The sequence below is a fragment of the Crocuta crocuta genome, unplaced genomic scaffold (assembly GCF_008692635.1).
Source record: "Crocuta crocuta isolate KB4526 unplaced genomic scaffold, BGI_CrCroc_1.0 scaffold73, whole genome shotgun sequence".
Classification (NCBI taxonomy): domain Eukaryota; kingdom Metazoa; phylum Chordata; class Mammalia; order Carnivora; family Hyaenidae; genus Crocuta; species Crocuta crocuta.
Window position 1 is genome coordinate 6,611,583 of NW_027529443.1, and position 21,034 is coordinate 6,632,616.

At 38.4% G+C, this 21,034-nt stretch overlaps 2 protein-coding genes across 4 annotated transcripts in view; both read right to left on the reverse strand.

The window, feature by feature from the left end:
• Window positions 1–646, reverse strand: part of VWA3A (von Willebrand factor A domain containing 3A) — a 62,379-nt gene extending 61,733 nt beyond the window's left edge. The window contains exon 1 of the mRNA XM_077760516.1: window positions 452–646. The gene's annotated coding sequence lies outside the window, so the exon portion shown is untranslated. The remainder of the gene's footprint in view (window positions 1–451) is intronic.
• Window positions 647–3,608: 2,962 nt separating this feature from the next.
• Window positions 3,609–21,034, reverse strand: part of MOSMO (modulator of smoothened) — a 66,949-nt gene continuing 49,523 nt past the window's right edge. The window contains exons 2-4 of one of the 3 annotated variants that reach the window (XR_013334233.1): window positions 18,839–19,051; window positions 6,856–7,000; window positions 3,609–4,054 (exon numbers count right to left, since the gene is read on the reverse strand). Coding sequence is in view for 1 of the 3 variants with exons in the window: in XM_077760517.1 (XP_077616643.1) it covers window positions 13,533–13,717; window positions 18,839–19,051 (398 nt within the window). In the remaining 2 variants the exon portion in view is untranslated. Of the gene's footprint in view, window positions 4,055–6,794; window positions 7,001–12,881; window positions 13,718–18,838; window positions 19,052–21,034 lie in introns of those variants that run through there. The other 2 variants (XR_013334232.1, XM_077760517.1) reach the window with 2 other exon arrangements.

The window sequence follows — 21,034 nt, forward strand, 5'->3', positions numbered from 1 at the left end:
CCTCCAGGACCTGTTCTTAACCTCTTCCTCATCTCTTACCCTTCTATGGCCTGGGCAGCCCCTACTTACGTACACCTGGCTGCTTCATAGCCTTCTTGGCTCCAGGTGGACCTACTAGAAACACCCTGTGCCCTTTTTGCTTGACAAGAAAACCCATCAAGTCTTTTCTGAACCCCATTTGTTGCCTGCCAGCCCCCAGGAAGGAAATCGTTTCCACCTACTTCCGCCCGCCCGGGGCTGCCTCATACCAAGTTGTCAGGGTCCTTCTCCCGAGCAGCCTAGCTCCTTCCTGGTCCACTGTTACATCTCCAGCACCTGGCACAGTACCTGGCTTGTAGGGAGCGGAGGCCCAAGGGCCCAGGCTCCCTAAACCTTTCTCACTCGGTTCCAAGCTTAGTGTCTGAGTGTGCCTCACCCTCTCTTACCACCCTGCCAACCCTGTGACACTCACCCTCGCCTGCATTTCTCCATTTATTTTTCCATCTTTGGGAGAGAAAGAGAGGTCTCTGCTTTTCCTGGCTCCCACTTCCTCTAAGCTCCTCCGAGCAACTCCACAGTGTAGCTCGATCAGCCCAGGAAGTGTTAGCTGATCTCCAAGGTAACAGACTGCACCACTTTAGCCTGAGGGCAGGGACAGGGGGGGAAAAAGCCCAAAAATCGCCCTCACCCCAGGGAGGACATTACCAGTTTGTTGTTGCTAACAACCTCTTCCCCAGGCACTCTGCTTTACTCCACCTCTACAAAAGCCTGGAAGCAGAGTTTGGACTTTTCTATTTCTAGAACTTCTGGGTCAGCAGAAAACTATGGTTTAGACCAGTAGAGCCCAGGTTACATGCTGCCTTACTGCGGTTGGAACTGAAGACAGATAGCAGAGAGGCTGCAAGCCGCCTGGCCAGGCGTGAAAGGTGGAAACTGTCTCCTCCTCAGATTCCCTGGGGTCCCCCCAACACACACCCTGAGAGAGGCCTGTGTTCCCTCACCCCCACCAGGTCCATTCCCACCCAAACCTGGCTAATACAGCGGTGAGCTCAGTGACCACTTAGTGTCAGAAGATATCATCTACTGCAGTGGTTCCCAAACCCAGGTGCCCATGGGGTGTTTGCTAAGAAAACATACATTTGCGTTTGGGAGACTGATACAGAACTGCCATAGAGTATGGGAACAGGAATCTCTAACAATGGTCCCAGGTGATTGTGATGTAACCAGCCCTTGGCCCATAGTTGGGGACTTCTTCAACTCCTTTTATGGACATCAAGAGATGAAGTGATGTACCCAATGTGAACCAGCTTGTAAGAGGCTGGGAGATGTCTACTTAGTTCATCTAGGTAATTTCTCAAATCACTGTCTTCACTTTCTGAACCTTTAATTTTATAATTTAGAGTATGTGCTACTTGTGGTAATGATCATACAGCAGAGAACCTCTTCCGATGCTGACACTACCAGTGGCTCCTTTAGGCCAGATGGGAAACAACAAAACCCCTCAAAATAGACATTGTTTACCTACCCCCAGTTTCTGTGGGCAGAGTAGTCATGGGTTGAGACTAGTGTGGCATTTGGGAGGGCATTTCGTCTACACCCAACAAGGCAGGAGAGGAGGGACATCAGAGAGAGGTAAGAAAGTCAGAAAAGGCTGAGAGCAGCTAACCAATAGCTACTCTGTGAACAAGAGGTGAGGGTCCTTGTGCCCATCCTACTGGAAATCCTGGGTAGAAGGGGCTGGCTAGCTTTGAGATGCCAGTTTGGAAGACATGAAGGCCCAAGACACGTAGTTTGATGCCCTCACCATTCCCATTGCTCCAGGATACATAGATTTTCAACATTTTACAAGAAGTGAAACCCGATACTGAAAAGTCATTGTTACTGCTTTTTTCTACTTGAGATTACATGATACACATATTCTGGATGTATTTGCCCCAGATGGATAAAGCACAGTGAGATTTTCAGGCTGTATGACTGGAGGAAAGCTCTGTGTGGCTATGGTAGCATCTTTCTCAGCTCTCCTCAGACTGTATTTAGCTCATTTTGGCTCCATGTAAGGGATTAGAGCACAATAGGAATTTGTCTTTCTTAGGTTCTTGGAACCCATTCAGGGTCAACTCATTTCTGGCCTTTATTTAGGAATTGTAGCCTGGTCCCATTACCCAAAATATATCGATTGTGGGATTTGCTAATTCTCCCATTAGGAATTCTGTAATTCCTAATTCCAAAATAATTCCAAAAAATAATTCTATTTTTTGCTTCATGTATTTTGAAGCTCCATTATTATGAAATACACACTTAGGCCGTTATGTCTTCCTTCTTAAATCACCATTTGCTGTGGTCTGAATGTTTGTGTGTTCCCCCTAAAATTCCTATGTTAGACACTTCCCCCTAAAGTGATGGTGTTAGGATGTGAGACCTATGGGAGGGGTTAGGTCGTGAGGGCAGAGCTCTCATGAATGGGATTAATGTCCTCATGAAGGAGGGCAGACAGAGCTCCCTAGTCCCTGCTGCCCTGTGAAAACACAAGAAGTCTGTAACCCAGAAAAGAACCCTTACCCGACCACACTGGCACCCTGATCTTGGACTTTCAGCCTTCAGAATTATGAGAAATAAAAAAAATTTTAAGTGATGTTGCAGTGAACATTGTTTTACATCTTTGTGCACTGTGAGATTTTATTTCTGTAAGATAAAGACACAAAAGTAAAATATATGAATCCAGGGGTTTTATTTTAAAAGTACTCTAAAAAACAAAGTTTTTCCTTAAGTTCACAGCAAGCTCATAAGTACCTCATTGCTTTTCTCCAAATCTGGGGGAAAAAAATGAATTCCAAAGCTCTTTTAACTTCTTGATAAATACTGTAGTGTTGTGCCATTATTTAGTCTCTAATTCTCCTTTTGTTGGAATGAGCATATAGTAATGACTTTGATGATTTTATCTTAAGCATTTAAAATCCCCTTTGGTTTCTGGGCATCTGGGTGGCTCAGTTGGTTAAGTATCCAACTCTTGATTTGGCTCAGGCCATGATCTCATGGTTCATGAGTTCAAGTTCCACATCGGGCTCTTTACTGACAGTGCGAAGCCTGCTTGGGATTCTCTCTCCATTTCTTTCTGCCCCTTCTTCACTCTCTCTCTCTCTCTTTCTGAAAATAAACAAACCTAAAAAAAAGTCTCTTAAAAAATCTCCTTTGGTTTTTTTTTTTTAATTGACATGACACATAACATTAGTTTCATGTGTACACCATAATAATTTGATATATGTATCTGTTGCAAAACTGATACCACAGTAAGTCTAGTTAACATCTAATTAGATATGTATCTTATAAGCCACCTAGTCTGTGGTATTTTGTGATAGCAGTTCAAACAGACTAAGACAGTATTATTGTGCAACATATTTTTTTAGATATTATGCTTTCTTTCTTTCCCCCATTTCAAGCAGGTGCTTTTTGTTGGGTTGACAAGAAGTAGCCTGAAGTCTACATTTTTTTTTCTGTCTTTCATAAAATCCTAAACGAACTGAAAGATGTGCCAAATCACTGTAGGTGAGGGATGTGTTTAATGTCCAAAGAAAAGTGTGAGTGTATCAGGATTCTGTCAGTTAAAAGAGACAAACCCAACTCATACTGGCTTAAGGAAAAGAGGGAATTTATTTGCTCAAACAACAGAAAAATCCAAGAATTTTCTGGCTTTGGCCATAGCTTGATCCAAAAGACAATATGATGTTAATAGAAATCTGTCTCCATTTCTCAGCTCCTTTCTTCTGTGATGGCTTTATTCCTAGGCAGGCTCTTCATGAGTGGTCAGCAAACTTGGACTCCAGTAGCATGAAGCTCCTCCCACCACAACTTAGCACCTCTTTCCCTGGAGCTCCTGGGCTCCAAAGGCCCAGGCTTGGCTTTTTGGTCACATGACTCATTCATTTCTGAAACAATTACTGTGGCTGATTGGCTGCACCTGGCTTCTGCTTCCAGTCTTGGAGCCAGAGGGTGCAATTAGTCCTTTGAAAAAAGGTGTGTTTGTTTTTTTTTTGTTCTGAATCAAAGAAGGGGACATGGGTCCTAGGCAAACATGCTTCTGAGGAAAGCCAAAGGAGAGAAAAGAGAGACAGAGGTCAAGACATCAGGTATCTGAAAATCAGATGCAGTTAGGGGCCTACTTGGTGTTTGGTAGTTTGAGATGCCAAGGCCTAAGAGGAAATGGAACCTCAGTCCAGGGAGAAGGTCTTCCCAGTTCACCAAACTTCACCATGGCCCGAGAGTGGGATGGACACGGAACTACTGCACCATTCAGCCTGGAATAGTTGATGTCTCAGTAGTAATAAGTGTAGACCGATGACAAATGACTAGAGGGGCTTTTTTTTAATTTTTAAAGTTTTTTATTTTTTAAAATAATTTATGGTCAAATTGGCTAGCATACAGTGTATACTGCATGCTCTTGGTTTTGGGGGTACATTCCCATGGTTCATCACTTACATGCAACACCCAGTGCTCACCCCAACAAGTTAGAGGGGGCTTCTTAATGTTTGAGCCATAGACCTGTGCACGACCCTAGGGTAAGCCAATAATCAGATTTCCTATCAACAAGGTAGAAGGGATCTAGTTAATTGTTTTTTATTTTTTTAAGTATTACAGAGGGGACAAGATACAGCCTGTTTGGGAAAATTTTCCTGGGTGCGCAATTCCCAAAAGGGAAACAGTAAAATCAAGGGGTGACATCATCTAGTTCACCAATCAGTGAAGTTACCACATAGCAAAATTGCAGAAAGCCTGACAATGAGAGGGGAATGATGGAAGATTAAATACAACTTAATAATAACTTACATACTTTCCCCCTAACAAAATATATAACATTTATAGGTTGTTTCTAAGCAGGACTACCTTTTATGGTTGTATGCATTCCTCATCCAGAGGAAGCAAACCATAGATTCAGCTGTTCATGTCTGAGCCAAGAAATCATGCAACTGGGACAAGCTATTTTTATTTCCTTTACACTAGCCAGGACAGCAGAGGTAGTCCTCGATTTGAAGTCAGAAAACCTAGGTTTGAAACCCAGATTCAACAGTGACTAGTTACTGAAACTTGGGTAAACTGTTCATCCCTCTGATCCATGGTTTTCTGGTTTATAAAATACCACCTCCACTTCACCTTAGGAGGAGGATTAATTAAGAGGATATATGGAAAAACATAGCATAGGGGCACCTGGGTGGCTCAGTTGCTTAAGCATCTGACTTTGGTTCAGGTCATGATCTCACAGGTCATGGGTTAAAGCCCTGCATCGGGCTCTATACTGACAATAGGGAGCCTGTTTGGGAATCTCTCTCTTTTCCTCTCTCTACCCCTACCCCACTTGTGCTTTCTCTCAAAAATAAATAAAAAAGCTTACAAAAATAGCATGAATTTAATGTTAGTTTCTTTCTCCAAACTCTTATTGAATGCCATTATGTCTTAAACACAATAAAGATATATGAACTGCCTTAATACGGTAGTTGATATGCTTCAGTTAGAATGTCAGTTATGATATTTAGGAAGTTTCTGTTACCTAAGACCTAACTTCATAGCAGCATTATTTGTAATAGCAAAAAACTTGGAAATAACAATGAACATCAACAAGAGAGGAAGAAAATACACACACACACACACACACACACGCACATACACATACACACACATATCACAAAGCCACTACAATTGCATACGATTTATATTTACTGAACAAAGATGTCCATCATAAATTTAAAAAGTAGTGGCAGGTTTGTATAATATGATCTTGCTTTTGTTAAAACAACTGAACAGGATATACCTGTCACACACATATACACAACATGCATATATACACATATGATATACATATATTGCAAATATAGCAAAATACCTGCAAGAATACCTAATAAACTGTTAACAGTGGTAATTTCTGGAAGGTGGGTTGAAGAGGGACTTTTAATTTCTTACACTTAAAAAAAAGTTCTACAGATGTGCTACTGTAAAAAAAAAAAAAAATCCTTTGCTTGCCCCAGGATAGGGTTATGGTAACTTCTGTCTCCACAACAGCACTTAGGACAAGAAAAGTTTCTGATGACCCTGAAAGTAGAAACGAGGTGAAGTGCTACAGTGGCGTGTGTGAGTGGGAGTGACACTACAATACGAGGTCACTTGGCTACTGACACTAGTAAAATATGAAGTAGTCAAAGCTTTCTTAGATAAGTGGATTATTTTTTCCTCTAGAACAATTTATCATGCATCATGGAAAGGATTTTCTTTGATTGGTTCTTCAACTGCATTTGCATTTTGCCACAGAGTAAAGCAATGTAAAAGAATGAGGTTTAAAAAAAAAATATTTAAGAGGGGTGCCTGCGTGGCTCAGTCGATTAGGCATCTGATTCTTGGTTTCAATTCAGGTCCTATCTTAAGGTTCTTGAGTTTGAGCCCCACGTTGGGGTTCATGCTGACAGGCAGAGGCTGTTTGGGATTCTCCCTCTTCCCCTCTCTGTGCCCCTCCCCCAGTCTCTCTTTGTCTCAAAATAAATAAACTTAAACATTTTTATTTAAGAAAATACTTCAATTGTCTAAGGCAAGTAAATTAAATATTTAAACAACATGAAAGGGGTGCCAGACCACAGCATTTATTTTAGAGATTTGCCTTGACAGATAATAGATTGATTTAATGGTGACCAAATACAATGGGAGTATTTACTAAAGGGCCATAAAATGGCCAATTGGGGATAACTACATCTAAAATGAGATCAAATCCTTGTCAACTCCATTTAGAGTAAATAATTAAAACCATCTTGGCAGAACAACATCTTTGTGAAACATACCAAATGTATGGTTTCAAGACAGCTGAGACCCAAAAGCTTGAAGAAGCCTCCACAGAGTTACCTCGGGATCAACAGGGTGCTTGCATCATCCTGGTCCTTTCTGTATTAGTATCAACACAAGAGCAATGCGAATTCAGTAGTAAAGGGTCTTGAGTCCATAAAGGGTCTTGAGTAGTAATGGTCTTAGGTCTTGAATCCTAAAGAAACTGGCATATTATACAGTCAAATACTGACCAATAAAATAACTACACTTACTTATAAAAGGCTGATCTAGGAAACCCTCTGCTTTCACAGAGGATTTCTCTGAAATAATCCTGGCAGACAGGCGAATAAGTCTTTCAAATATAGTTTCATAATTTTCCTTTATAACCTAGCCCCAAATTTAATTATCATAATTCAGGTCACATGTAAAGCACTGTGCCAAGTGTCTAAGGAAAATGAGAAAGCCACCTTCCTTGAATTCAAGTTTGTAATCTAGTGATAGAGAAATATTTGTAAATAAGAACAGCAGCAACTAACAGTTGAAGGCTTACTATGTGCCCAGTGCTCTCTTCACTTTCTCATTTAAATCAACAGTAACCCTATAACATTAGCCCCATCCTATAGGTGAAAAAGACCAAGGGTCACAGAGGCTAAGTGATTTATCAAGGGTCACACAGCTAGAATTTTGGAAGCGAGATTTGAATCCAGGAACTCTACTCACTCTACTCACCCCAAATAAGTTCTTCTACAGAGGTATAAATAAAGAGGGAGAAAGTACAAAAAAACTAAGTGTGTTGCAAATATGGGAAGGATTAGGGAAAACTGCGAGGAGGAGGTAGTGCAGACACAACTAAGACAAAGAGCAGGTGTAGTGAGAGTGGAGAATAGCTGGCTTCTCCGTGTAAGGTGAAAAGACAGTGGTAACATTGTCTCCTTCCAGAGCCACAAAGCCCTTGTGGAAAGAGCAGCCCAGCTGTCCGTCAGAGTCACCAATCTTAAGGCCAGGCTGCGCAAGTGAAGGAAATGAATGGACAGGCAGATTATGTACATGCTGTATTTGTGTTAATAAAACCATAAAACTACACACACAAAAAAGATACAGTGCTGGGGAAAAAAAGACTAAAGAGACAGACTGAAGCCAGATCATGAAGCTATGTTAAAGAAGATGGGACTTCATTCTGCAGAGTGGGAATGACAGGAACTCAAAGAAATGATATGCTTTTGTGTTAAGATTATTCTAGGCAGAAGTTATTTGGGCGGATCGAAGTAGATGAAGATTAGTTGAAGGAAGACTGGTTCAGATGGCTGTAGAACAGGGGCAGCTGTCCTAGGTCAACCGCACAAAGACTATTTGTCAAAGGCATTTTCTCCTGGGTTGAGTGTTCTGCTGGTTGTGTGACTTTGGGAAAGCTGGTATACTTTCCTGAGGCCTTGACGTTCATTTTCTTCACCTGGAAAATGTTAACACTGAACATGCTCTTTTAGATTTCATCCAGCTCTACAATCTTATGAATCTCATGAGAAATCTCTTCTTGAAATTTAATCTTAGGTAGTTGTAAGTCTGTAAGTGGAACTGGGGGTGACTTGTAGCACACTTGAATGTGCTTGAAAATGTCATCCCATTGTTTTCTCCTCCTGGGAAAAGAACCAAACCTCTAAAAAAAAAAATACAGCATTATACTTTCTATCTTTGATACCATTTATAAATATCTACTTTTATTTTGTTGCTGGGTAACTGTGACCCAGAAGAGCTGACTTTGCATAAGAGGAACCCAGTCCTTTAGTCTTGGTATTTTTCCTAAAATCTTCTCTACAGTGGTTAGAACAGAGCTAGTATAATAAGACTAAGTCAAAAGGTGTTTTTGGACTCATGTTACTGTGGTTTTTGTTGTTGTTGTTTTATAAGGAAGCTCTATGCCCAACGTGGGGCTTGAATTCACAACCTCGAGAGCAAGAATTGTATGCTTTACTGACTGAGCCAGTTAGGCACCTTCATGTTACTATTTTTAAAGCCAGTCTGTTTTTTCCTAATTTATTACCAAAAAGAAGGAAAAGTATTTTCTCCCACTCTCTTAGAAGTTCAGTGGAAGTCTACCATTACAATTTCCAACTGACCTATCCATAATGTATTAATGAACTATTCAAATACCTCTCATCTGTTATGTCTCAGGATTGATTTGAATGTTATAAAGATACGGTGATCAGCTCATCTCTTTTGCCTGGAACTTTCCCAGTTATAGCACTGAAAGTCTCATGTCCCAGGGAACCCCTCAGTCTCAGGCAAATGGAGATGACTGGTCACCCTAAAAAGATAAGATGCCTTCACGATCCAGAACTCAAGGATGTCCAAATCCTATCTTGTCTTTATCTTCATACTCCCCATGAGGCTCCTGTAAAGGCCATATAAAGGAGAAACAGTAGCAAAGAATAAATGCAGTGCTTTATTTGATTATTAGCTATTACTTGGCTGGGCTAAACCCAAGGCCCCTCAAGAAAGGTGCAGTAAAGCTGTAATGGAGCACATGGATGAGTCTAGAGACTAAGGGTCTCTGTACTCTCTTTCAACCCCAATTCTAAAATCTTATAAGCCAAGATCCTTTGGCCTGTAGTGAAGTAGAAACAGAAGCAAAGATGAATGGCTTAGGTCTAAGTGTGAAGAAAAAAGAAACACAAAATGGCTGGCTTAGAGGGCCTTGGCTCAGTGGATCTCTCCCAGTCCATAAAAACATGATGCAGAAGAGAGAGCCACATAGGCATGGTCTTTTACCGCTGAGTGACTCTTCTTATTGGTAATCATGGTCCCATCTACACTCTAGAATAGTAACGGCATCTCTTCCCAAGGAGGATGCTGGGAGTGGGAGTGGAAGAGAGGGAGACCTACCACCTGGCGCGATGCTAATGAAACCAAACCAAGAGAGGCGTGGGAGTGTCACTGTGTGAATCGGTAAAATCTCCGTAAGAAATCAACTTCTGAAGTAAAATCTTAAAGTCAAAGCTTATTTCAAAGCAATAGAAGCCTTTTTAGTTTCTTTAGTAGACAATTTATTTTGATAAACTTGCTCAATAACAAAAATACAAGTGAAGAAAATTATGTTCATTTTATACAGCTTGTATTAACAATTTGTTTTGAAACTATTAATTGAAAAATGTTATAACCAATTAGAAAACAATTCTTAATAAAGTTTGGGGTAATATACAGACCTTGATCACAAACTCTAAAATCTCTTGAGGTGATACAACTAGTAAGTCCTGTGTAGGGAATTCAACCTACACAGGCCATGTTTTTCCTTCATATATTTTTATCCTTCAAAAATTAGTTCTGAAAGACAGCTTACTGTTTTGAATTGTGAATGTAAATTTAATTTTTAAAAGAAGATCAAAGCAGGTTGATAAAACAGTTACTACAATCAGAGTAACTTGTGGCTAGTAGTCTTTTAATAAAGACAAAATAAATGCAACATGTTCTTCCCATGAAGCCCACGATGCGAAATAATAGCTAAGAGTATATCTAAAGTTAGTTTCCAATACTTTTTCAGGGCCTTTCCTCTAAATCAATAGATTGTATGTCACCAGGACTGTTTATTATTTTACTTAAAGGATTAAACAGTGAATTCACAGAACATCAGGCAGGGATATCAAAGCTTTAGGCAAAAGGGTAAAAACCAATGAAGTGTTTTGGTCATTTAGAACATTAAAAAAAAAAAAAAAGAGGAGCCATTCTTCAAAAACAAAACAAATGGAAGAGAAAATAGGATAAGAAGTAGAAGAGTCAGAAAAATTACATACACACATTAACAACATAGAACATGGATTACCTTTGGAAAGAATCATACTGAAATGTTTGCTTTTAATGAATCGAAGATTTTTCATGTTTACAGATGTTTAAGCATGTTCAATAGGAGCTTCCAAAAATTTCAAACTAAGTCTTGTGCAAATAAAACCTATAAATAGTTTTCAGCAGATTTTACAGTGATGTTCTTAGGTCTGAGAAGAATGCGCACACTCTAAAAACAATGTAACAGACAAAAGTTTGACAAATGATTGCACCATAAAACAGTGTTTTATATACAGTTTACAAGATATGATTTCCTGCTATAAATTAATATCGTACTATGTAGTACTTATTATAGTGACCTTTTTAAAAAGCAACTGCTGACAGTTGTCTATCTTTTCACTTACAGATTTATAGAATTTTAAATGAATGAATCCATTTCATTGTTTGGTCTGGAAGAGTACGAAGATTTGACTTCACATACTACTTGATGGGACAGTCTCAATCCTGGGTTAGAGTGCCTGACTGGTTAGAGGGAGGGTTTCCCTATCAGTCCTTTGTGCACTGGACCGCCAAGACAATGACGAAATTAAAGACAATTTAATGGTTTGGGTAATAGATACAAATAAAACCTTACATTTTGTAACCTTATATGTAATACCACTGCAAGTGAAAGAAGTAAACAGTGGGGAAATTCTTAGCAGCTGAGAAACTTTCTCTCCCCATGCTCATGATCCAGTTAAAAATATTTTGAGAAACTATTTACAATAAAATTCATCTTTTGGAAGAGAAAAGCTCTTGGTCATATCATAAATTAATTTGAACCATACTTTGCTAACACTTTATCTCAGTGGTATTAATGGTGACAACCAAAACTTTCCTTCAAAGTGATCCATTTGACTGAGGACCAATCAAATCACAATGGGAAATGCAATCCCAAATGTCCATAGAACACATCCAGTGGTTTTCTCAGAATTAACTAGACATGGTAATACTTGGGGAAGAACGGTCTCCTTCAGTCATTTCCCAAAGCTTTCTTTGACCCTGGGAAGGAAAGGTGTGACATTCCCCCGGAACACTTAAGGAAAGCGCCACAGTGGTGGTTCACCTCTTCTCCTGACTCCTGAGTGAGCTGAGACACTGGGATTTTCTTTCACAATAACATACTGCTGGGCTAACAGTAAGATATATGAATGTCAAACAAGCCAGTGTGAAACACGTCAGGCTCCTCCATTTTATTCTCTGAATATCTGAGGAGGCAGCCCCATCTCGGAAGTAATCATTTTATAATTGATAATCGAACTTTCAAAAAACAGTGCATTCATTTCTGTTTGTGTGAAGCATGGACTACACGGGACTCTAATTCTACTGGATGGGGACATCTGGGTTGCCGTTTCACTAAAGAGAAGAAAAACTCGGCTCCATTGCCAAGAAAGAACCTCCTGCCCCACATTTCAAACAGGAGGTCGTCTATAGTGTTCACCTGGAATAACAGCTAAGCACTGATAGGAGAGCATGGAAACGTGGAGAAGAGAAATACTGTATTTTAAAACTATTATGGATTCAAAGGTTAGCTGCAATGCTTCTAGGAGAAAACATAAAGCTGTGGGTTTAGTACAGCCCTTTAAAGTAAATACAAAAGTGTGAGCTTTTAGCAAACAAAGGCATATAGCATATAAAGAAAATACTGTATTGCTCAGGTTTTTGGTAAAGGAGATGTGTTAATACTGCATACAGATGAAAAGAACACAAATTTCATTTTTATAGCAGAGCAAAGTTAGTGTTGGAGATAGCCAAAATATTATAAATGGATATTAGAAGTGAATTTTGTATTTATGTAAAGTTGTGTGCTTGAACACAGAAAATGCATTATTCATGTAACAGACTGAGCCAGTAGGAAAAGAGAGCCTTTGTACAACAGACAACAGTTGCCAATAATTTAAATAGTGTCAGATTCCCCAAATTATGTTTTACATGATCTTACCTTCTACAATCATATACAAATAAATTAACCCTACAAAGAATTTTAGCTTAACTTAAAGTTGGATCTAGAAAGGTATGGGATTATTTGTACCTATTACAAAAACCTGTTAAAATCAAGGGCTGCTACAAAGAATGAGGTAAACTGAAGACTCTCTCCACTACGCAGCCTTCAGATAAATGGCTTTTTTTTCTATTGAGTTCTAGGTTTGCACACCACAGTGTTTTGCTAGCAAAGCATTCAGAGTTCTCTTCCAGGAACTGTTTGCATGTGTGTGTATATAAATTTACACACACATACACACACACACACACACATATATACACACTGTATAATTCATCAGCANTCTTAGTGTTTGTTTGATTTTTTTGTTTTGTTTTGTACACAGAGAATAGGGAATTTCAGGATTTTTACATACATTTTAGCAAACAAGTTTTGATCTATTGGCTTCTTGGTGTACTAATGCAACAGCAAATCATTGTGGTGCCAAAGGCTCATACCATTACAAGGAAGCTGTGAACACTAATTTCTTAGGAGGTGAGGCCAGCCCCACATGAACTTCTCTTGTAACCCTCTGGTCCACCATGATTCATAAATACTTAGACTTTTTCCCCCCTCAATTAATCATTAGACGTTAAAAACAGAACAAAAAAGAGTCACAAAGGGCCACATGCTTTTCGGTATAAAGCATTCTCCTTCACTAGGTTGCTATCACAGTGCAGACCTGACTGCCTGAATATGCTCAGGAGATTTAGTCAATATTGTCTGTATTTGGTTATGGAAAAGGCTCTCCTTATTTGTTTGTTTGTTTTGTTTTTAAATCCAAAGTGCATAGTGAAAACAAATCAAAGCATTTTTTTTTTCCTTTTCAGCATCAGTTTCATCTAAGCATCTTCCTATGAGAGGACTACTCAGATGCCTTGCCTTTGTCCTCTCCCCTCCAAAAATAAAAAACTAAAATAAAATTAAACATAATAAAAGAGTTGAGCAAATTAGACATTCATCAGCCTGGTAAACAAACTTTGCCAGCAAATAGAAGTCCTACTATTGTAAAGAAAATTGATAAGACAAAAAGTACGTATGATGACCCAACTACTGTGTTGTTGGGTAATTTATAAGGTTGACCTCCGACTTCATTGATGTAAAATCCTATTGGAAATATTAGGGCAGCCATACAGAAAAGGATCACTGTAAAACAAACCAAAACACAACATTAGTAACATGGTTTGGTGATGAAGAAAACAATGAATATCTGGCACAAAGGAAGTTTAAAAGAAGAAGTGTTGTGGGTTGATAACATGGTCAAACCTGTTAAAACATGGAGCACTTGTCAAAAGATTTACATATACTATATATCACATAATATCCACAAAGCCTAACAACTAAATACAGTAAAAGCCTTCTATGTAAGTGTTAAGACGATTTTGAATATCAGCATTAAGAAAGGCCTCCAAACCTACTAAGTGCTTATGTTGACTATTCTTTTTTTTAACTTCAAATTTAATTTCAGTATATTTAACATACAGTGTTAGGTTAGTTTCAGGTGTTTGCATAAACTATACCTGAGCATTTAAAGCAGTGATTAAGGGTTCTGGCTAGAATCAGATGGGGGTTACGTTCTGGCTCCACTACTTACTAGCTGTGTAATCTTAGGCTTCTGGTTTCTTTTTAAAAATGGGGTAAATACCAGAAGGATAAACAAAACAATGTCAAGTCCCTGGCATGGTGACAGGCTGACAGTATGTGCTGAAAATATGTTGCATATTATGATCATCATAGTTATTATTCTGCTAATTCTCTGCCCTTTCAGTTGGTATTAGAAGGAAATGCAGAAAAGGCACACAAATACAGTACCAGTTCTCTTACTGATTTAAAATCATCTAATGGAAAGAATTCTGAGATGATTAGCAAACTCTCTCATTATGGACAATATCAGAAAAAAATAAAACTCTCAGGTTTCTGAGTACACAGAGGTCAAAGCGGGACAAAAGGACCTTCTTTTTGTATACAAACACAATGAAATACTGTATATTATTTGCTAAAATGTTTCAAGAAAGGTATCAGAAAACCCAATATCTGGGTAGAGTTCCAAAGTCCTCTATTTCAGCAAACAGTTTGCTCCCCTGGGCTACCAAAGAAACACTCTTCTTAGTGAACAAAAACTACCTACTGATAGGCTAGCTTTTTAAGGAAATATTTTATGCTTTTTGAAAGAGCAGTAGTCAAATATTTACAGTCCTTCAAATTTCTTTGGAGGCAGAAACATTTTTTTCAGTGTGATGTGAAGAAAGGTTACTATACTCCCTGCACGTGAAGGGTTTGAAGCTTTCCATCATTAACCAAATGAGAAACTTTTTCCAAGCTAAACATAACTTTTTTCTGTATCAGGAATACAGAGTCCTGGATAAACATACCAGCCAACACTTGTCCTAAATTGTTTGTGTTAATCAACAGATTTAATAGGCAAATCCTAGAAAGCCAATTAGGAATCTTTTCCTGGAAGAAGTATCTCTAGGGTAATATCCAAGGTATTAAGAAGTAACATTTAATTAATACACTAGCTTAAGGAACACATCAGCATTCTGTTTGCTTTGCACCACTTAGGTGGATTCTTTGATATTATACAGACAGACATAGAATCTATTTCCTTTTGGGCCAATGGCCAGACCAAATAATGTTAAATAAGTGAATTTGGATTCTTGTAGATGCCTACTACAGAACAAATGAAAAATTCAGATATTACAAATGAGATATTTTGGCCTTTCTCTTGTATAGTCAGCAGTAGAAGACTATTAGTACTGTCAATGCCCAGTTATCTGTGTCATCTGTCACCAATTTCTAATGCTTCTTATGCCTCAATACGGTTTGGTGAGTAAAATGAAACCACAATCTACATAGGTATACACAATTTAATAGAAAAACAATGAGATAATGTTATTGTTTTAAAAACAACTTCTTTCTTAGTGTTGACTAATCTAATCTCAAGAAACAATCAATTTTTAAGTGCTTTAGAGGTATGCAGATATCCCAATTGTTCATTCTGTCAATTAATGTGCCAACTTCATTCCTATCCTTTTCCATTTTCTACTGTAAAATAAAATCTATCCTTTATAATGGAGTAATCATTTAATGACTATATTTAAAGTAGAGTTTAATATTTTATAATAGTTAAATATTTTCCAAGCTAGTTAGGAAAAGCTTAATCAAATGTTAAGGAAGCAATAAACTCCTATTCAATCTAATCTTGGTTTTTAATTCAAAGAATTAAGTTCTCTATACTTCTGGGAAGATTTAATGTAAGTAGATGAGTTTTATTTTAAGCTATTGGGACCTGTGAAGTTACTTTAGATCTTAAAACATTATTATTATTTTTATTTTTAAAGGTTTTATTTATTTATTTTTTTAATGTTTAGTTTTGAGAGAGACAGAGTGCAAGCAGGGGAGGGACAGAGAGAGAGGGAAACACAGAATCTGAAGCAGGTTCCAGGCTCTGAGCTGTCAGTGCAGAGCCTGATGTGGTGCTCAAACCCACAAGCCATGAGATCATGACCTGAGGTGAAGTCAATACATTTAACCGACTGAGCCACCCAGGCTCTACCTTAAAATATTATTAATGTAAAGGTACCCAGGTGGCTCAGTTGGCTAAGCGTTTGGGTCTTGATTTCAGCTCAGGTCATGATCTCAGTTTCGTGAGTTCAAGTCCTGTATCAGGCTTTGCATTGACAGCATAGGGCCTGCTTGGGATTCTCCCTCCATCTCCGTCTCTCTCTCTCTCTCCCCCTCAAAATAAATAAACTTAAAAAAATTGTTAATGCTGATAATATCAACTTTTGACAATTAAATCTTGGGTTCTAAATAAGTCTGTAAAGACAATAACTTCAAATCTTCTATGGCACAGGTTTCTTGGTGGTGAGAGCTAGATATTGGGTGTACTGGGAGATGAGAATGTAAATTATGGTGGCAGAATAAAGGATTAAGGGTCAGACTTGAAGAAAAAACCACATCTTTGTTACCCTTGCCCTCAGAGGCAAGCTGTAACATGTGTGGCTGTCCTCTGATAGTTCCCCACTGTGTAAACCTATCAGAAAATGTTACTCTGACATTCTGACCAAAACTATAGTTTAAGTGGAATAGAAATATATAAAATAGAGATGAAGTACATTTTCAAAGGCTGAGTGGAAACACCAGGGGGAGCTCAATCCCTCTGAAGACTGTCACCCCAGCCGACTAGGCTCTGCTAACAAAAACGACCTACTGAAGGAAGCACACAAGAGTAATGCAGCTCTGTGCTTGCTTAGATGACATTAACTAGGAGACACTGTTGAGCTAAAAAATCAAGGTACAGAACAGTATAAATAGAATATATATTTATGGGACATTCACACATATACACATACGTTTCTATGCTTATTAGGACACCTCTGGTGAGCAATCCCCAAAACTGGTAACAGTAGTTGCTTCCAGCAAAGAGGTATTGAGTGGCTAGCTGACAGAGTCACAAGTAACACTTACTTTTCACCTGGGGACCCTTTCTTAGGCTTTGAATTATGTACCATATGCACATATTATTTTTTAAAGTTATGATTTTAAATCCTTAAACTAAACAATAAAGAGAAAATATTCTGTTGAAAGGAAATGGAAAACAAGATGACCCTAGTTCTTTTCCTTTATTGGGTCACAAGAATCAATGGCTCCCATAAACATTTTAATGGTTTCTTTGACTCATACTAAAGTAGTGTTAATATTAAACTATATTTTTGATTTCTAGTATTCAGAGCATATGCATTCCCAAATTTTAACTAAGTCCAGCAACTAAATACTCCTTTTCTTTGATTTTATTTTACTTCTTAAAGAATGAATTCTATCTGGATAAGTAATGTATCTGTGTAACAATTCTCTTTAAAGTCTTCATCAATACCGTTTAATTTAGCAGCACTGTCTCTACAGCTGCCTGTGGGCCCTACTATATAGAAAAGAATGGTCTCAGGAGGTCTGTTTGACCTCAAACAGGTCCTCAGCTTGTTTTACATTTCTTAAGAAGAATGAAGACTCTTGTAGTCAAAGGCAAGTTGATCTAAGTTTTAAAATTAAGGAAGATATTTAGACAAAAATAAAACAGAGCCAGAAATATACACATTAAAGCGTTTCACAGAGAGATAGGGAGAAATGGAGACTCATGAAGTAATATTCCTATCTTCGGGCCTTTAAGGATAAATTGAGCTCTAACACTAATGGGGAGACATGGGATTGTGCTTTACCTCTACCATACAAGTTCTAAATGAAAATATCAAGTGAAAGTAAGCTGTATTATAATATTAATTCTTTACAGCTTATGCATACCTGAGATAATTATAAGGCACTGAATTAGAAGTTAAATCCCATGGTATCTGGCATAAGTATTGTTATCCTGTTCTTTAGATAACTTTACTTTTTATTTAAAAGTTAAAAAGCCCAAGAATATTACAATATAAATACATCTCCATTGCCATTTTGGGCCAGATAAGTCTTTGTGGTCGGGAGTGTTCTGCCCTATCCCTGGCCTCTACTCAAAATATCAGTAGGATCCCCTTCGCTGTGACAATCAAAAATGTTCCCAGACACTGACAAATGTCCTCTCTCCCTGGAGGAAGGGAAGCAAAATTACTTTAGAGAGAAAAAAGGAAGAAAGCAAAATTATAGAAATATCTTTTCTTTGTTCATTTTTTACTGTTTTTAATTTGGGAAAAGCCTGTGATGTGTTGGGAAATTAAATTATCTTGCAAAGTACAAGAGAATGTATAATATATATCATACCCTGGGGCATAGCTTAATGGAGTAAGAAATGTTGATAAATAATTATCGAACAACCATATGTGCTGATTTTTCAATGGTCCCACAACAGCTCACAGTAGAAACTCAAAATTAATGATACTGAAAAGCAAATCACTACCTTAATCTAATTTATATTTCTGTATATTTTCTTCTAAATTTATCTTTATTTGGTAGAGGATGCCAATACATTTAAGAAGAGTAAAAGACTCAGGTTAGTGGTAGCTCTGAGCCACAGACCTGGAACACTTAGGTAACAATGTAAGCAAAAATAAAATTCATCAAGATAGCATTTCATACAAAGCAATTAAGGTTTCGGATGTCTTGGTCTCATGGTGAGAATTCTGAAGAACTGACGGGGCTGCGTAGAGTCTATATGATGGCCAGAGGAGGGGTACTCTTTGATGATTATGGAGTCCTTATTACTGATTCTGGATTATCTTCATTAAACTACCAGAGTGTGCGCCTTCTAGACAAATTTGGTGAGTACAGGTTACTTACTTCCAGTGAAGGCTATCCATCGAGCATATTTTGTAGCTTCTCTTCGCCAGTGGGAAGCCACCAGCAAACCACATGTGACAGTCAATGAAATGATTCCCATGATGATAAAAAACAGTGTGGTGACCCACTCTGGGGGAAGCCGAGGTGGGATGCACGTCCGGTCTCGTCCATGGATTGTCTGACACTGTCGCACAAGGCCCACAGTGAGTGCTCCTGGGGAGAGATGCAAAAGGTGGGAATAACTGAGTGGGTTTGTCATTCCCAGGGAATATTCCCCACCAACACCCCTTGAGTCCTTAAATCTTATTTCTGCGGGTCACTCAGGCACTTAATTCCACTGAGTCTTACTATTCAGCATTCTGTAGTACACAATGTAATCATACTTAACATACAAAATGAACTTTAAAAAAAATCACAAAACCACAAGAGACAGTTCTTTCAGTCATTCATTTAAACAAGTACTTTTCAGAGCACTTGTGTCAGGCAATGTTCTGGGCTCTAGGGAAATAACAACAAGCAAGACAGATGAGGCTCTTGCTCTTATTGAACTTACATACTCTCAGGAAGAACTTTTCTATTCTCAGATCCAAGACTCAATGTATATTATTTGATTTTGGATGAGAAAAAAACCCCTTTCAGGAAAATGAAGGCAAACTTGAAATATCTAATCATAATATAGAGATAAAATTAAATACTAGATTAAATATTAGAACGAACATATTTTATTAAAGTTAAAAAGCCTAACAATATTACAATATATTGTAATACTTTTTCATTAAATTCAAGAAAACGCTGGGAAAACTGGTAGGTTCCCCCCATTTGGTAAGCTCAACAATTTGCATACAACATACAATTGTTTGGACTGCTAAACCATTTGTAGCACGCTTCAGCAGAAAAGCAAAGACGTTAGTGGTAATTTTTCAAATGCCCCCTCTCCCATTTAAATAGCATGAAAGTGATTTTTATAAAACAGGTTATTTTTACATAAACATGTTCTTACGTCAAACTCAAGAAACCCCTCTATCAAATTTGGGGTGAACTGATTTACAGAAACCCAGATATGGAAGGCAAAAGTATTTATTTTATTCTTTTTCATTAAGAAGAACAATTAAAATGTTACTTTTGAGTGAAAACTGCTTGTTTCTCCCTTTTAGAGCAACTATCAATGGAAAGACTGTTGTCTAAAATACAAGAAAAGAAATTCCTGGAACCACTGAAAACATAGTAGACTTCTACATCTTTTTTTGGTCTTAATTATTTTCTCAATTTGAACAAAAACATCAACACCACCACCAACAAAAACACATTAACCTCAAAATCACAGCACTTGCCACAAACAAGTTCCTTTTTTGAGGACAGTCAGTAAAAATTCCTAGGGACATTTTGGGAAGCTGCCTTGGTGGGCAAAGATAGACCAGAGCTGGACATGAGGATATGGATGCCTGTGTGGTTGATGTGACTGATGAAAGGGGGGCAAGGGGGAGACAAGGAGAGGAAGGGAAGGGGGAGGGAAAAGGGGGGAGAGAGAGAGAGAGAGAGAGAGAGAGAGAGAGAGAGACAGGCTATTAAGCAGCCTCCATGTGCAGAGTGGAGCCTGACTCTGGGCTTAATCCCACAACCCCGGGTTCACCACCTGAGCCAACTGGATATGAAATCAAGAGTAGGACACTCAACTGCCAAGGCCACCCGGCGCCTGTGCAACCTGTGTTTTGCCACTGATATATTTTTAGAAATAAACCAAGTGTTCAAAGAAAATGAAGCAAAAAATCAGTTCTCTGAAAACTGAGTTGTAGTTCCCTGCTCCCCCCCCCAATGCTATTCTGACAACTCCTTTGACTGAGTGGAAGAAGAGTACTCAAACAAGTTGTACCCTTTTCTCTGAAATCATCCAATATTTATGCCCATCTTGTGATCTCTACATAGGTAAACATCATTATAATTTGGGATCATCTCCGGCAGAATGGAGACATATGAGGGTTGGGAGGGGAATAGAGAGTGAGCAAACCTTTATAACAATGCCACACGCTGTCCCTTCTAGGTGCTGCTTGGAGCTCAGTGACTTAGTAGGTCTAAGAGAAGTAAATAAGTTCAAAGTTTCTGATACTTAATTGCTAACCTTGAAATTGCCTGAACCAGAAAAAGGCAGAGGGTAGGATGAGTAGGTACCAGGAAGTTGCCTAGTTGTTTTTAAACTGA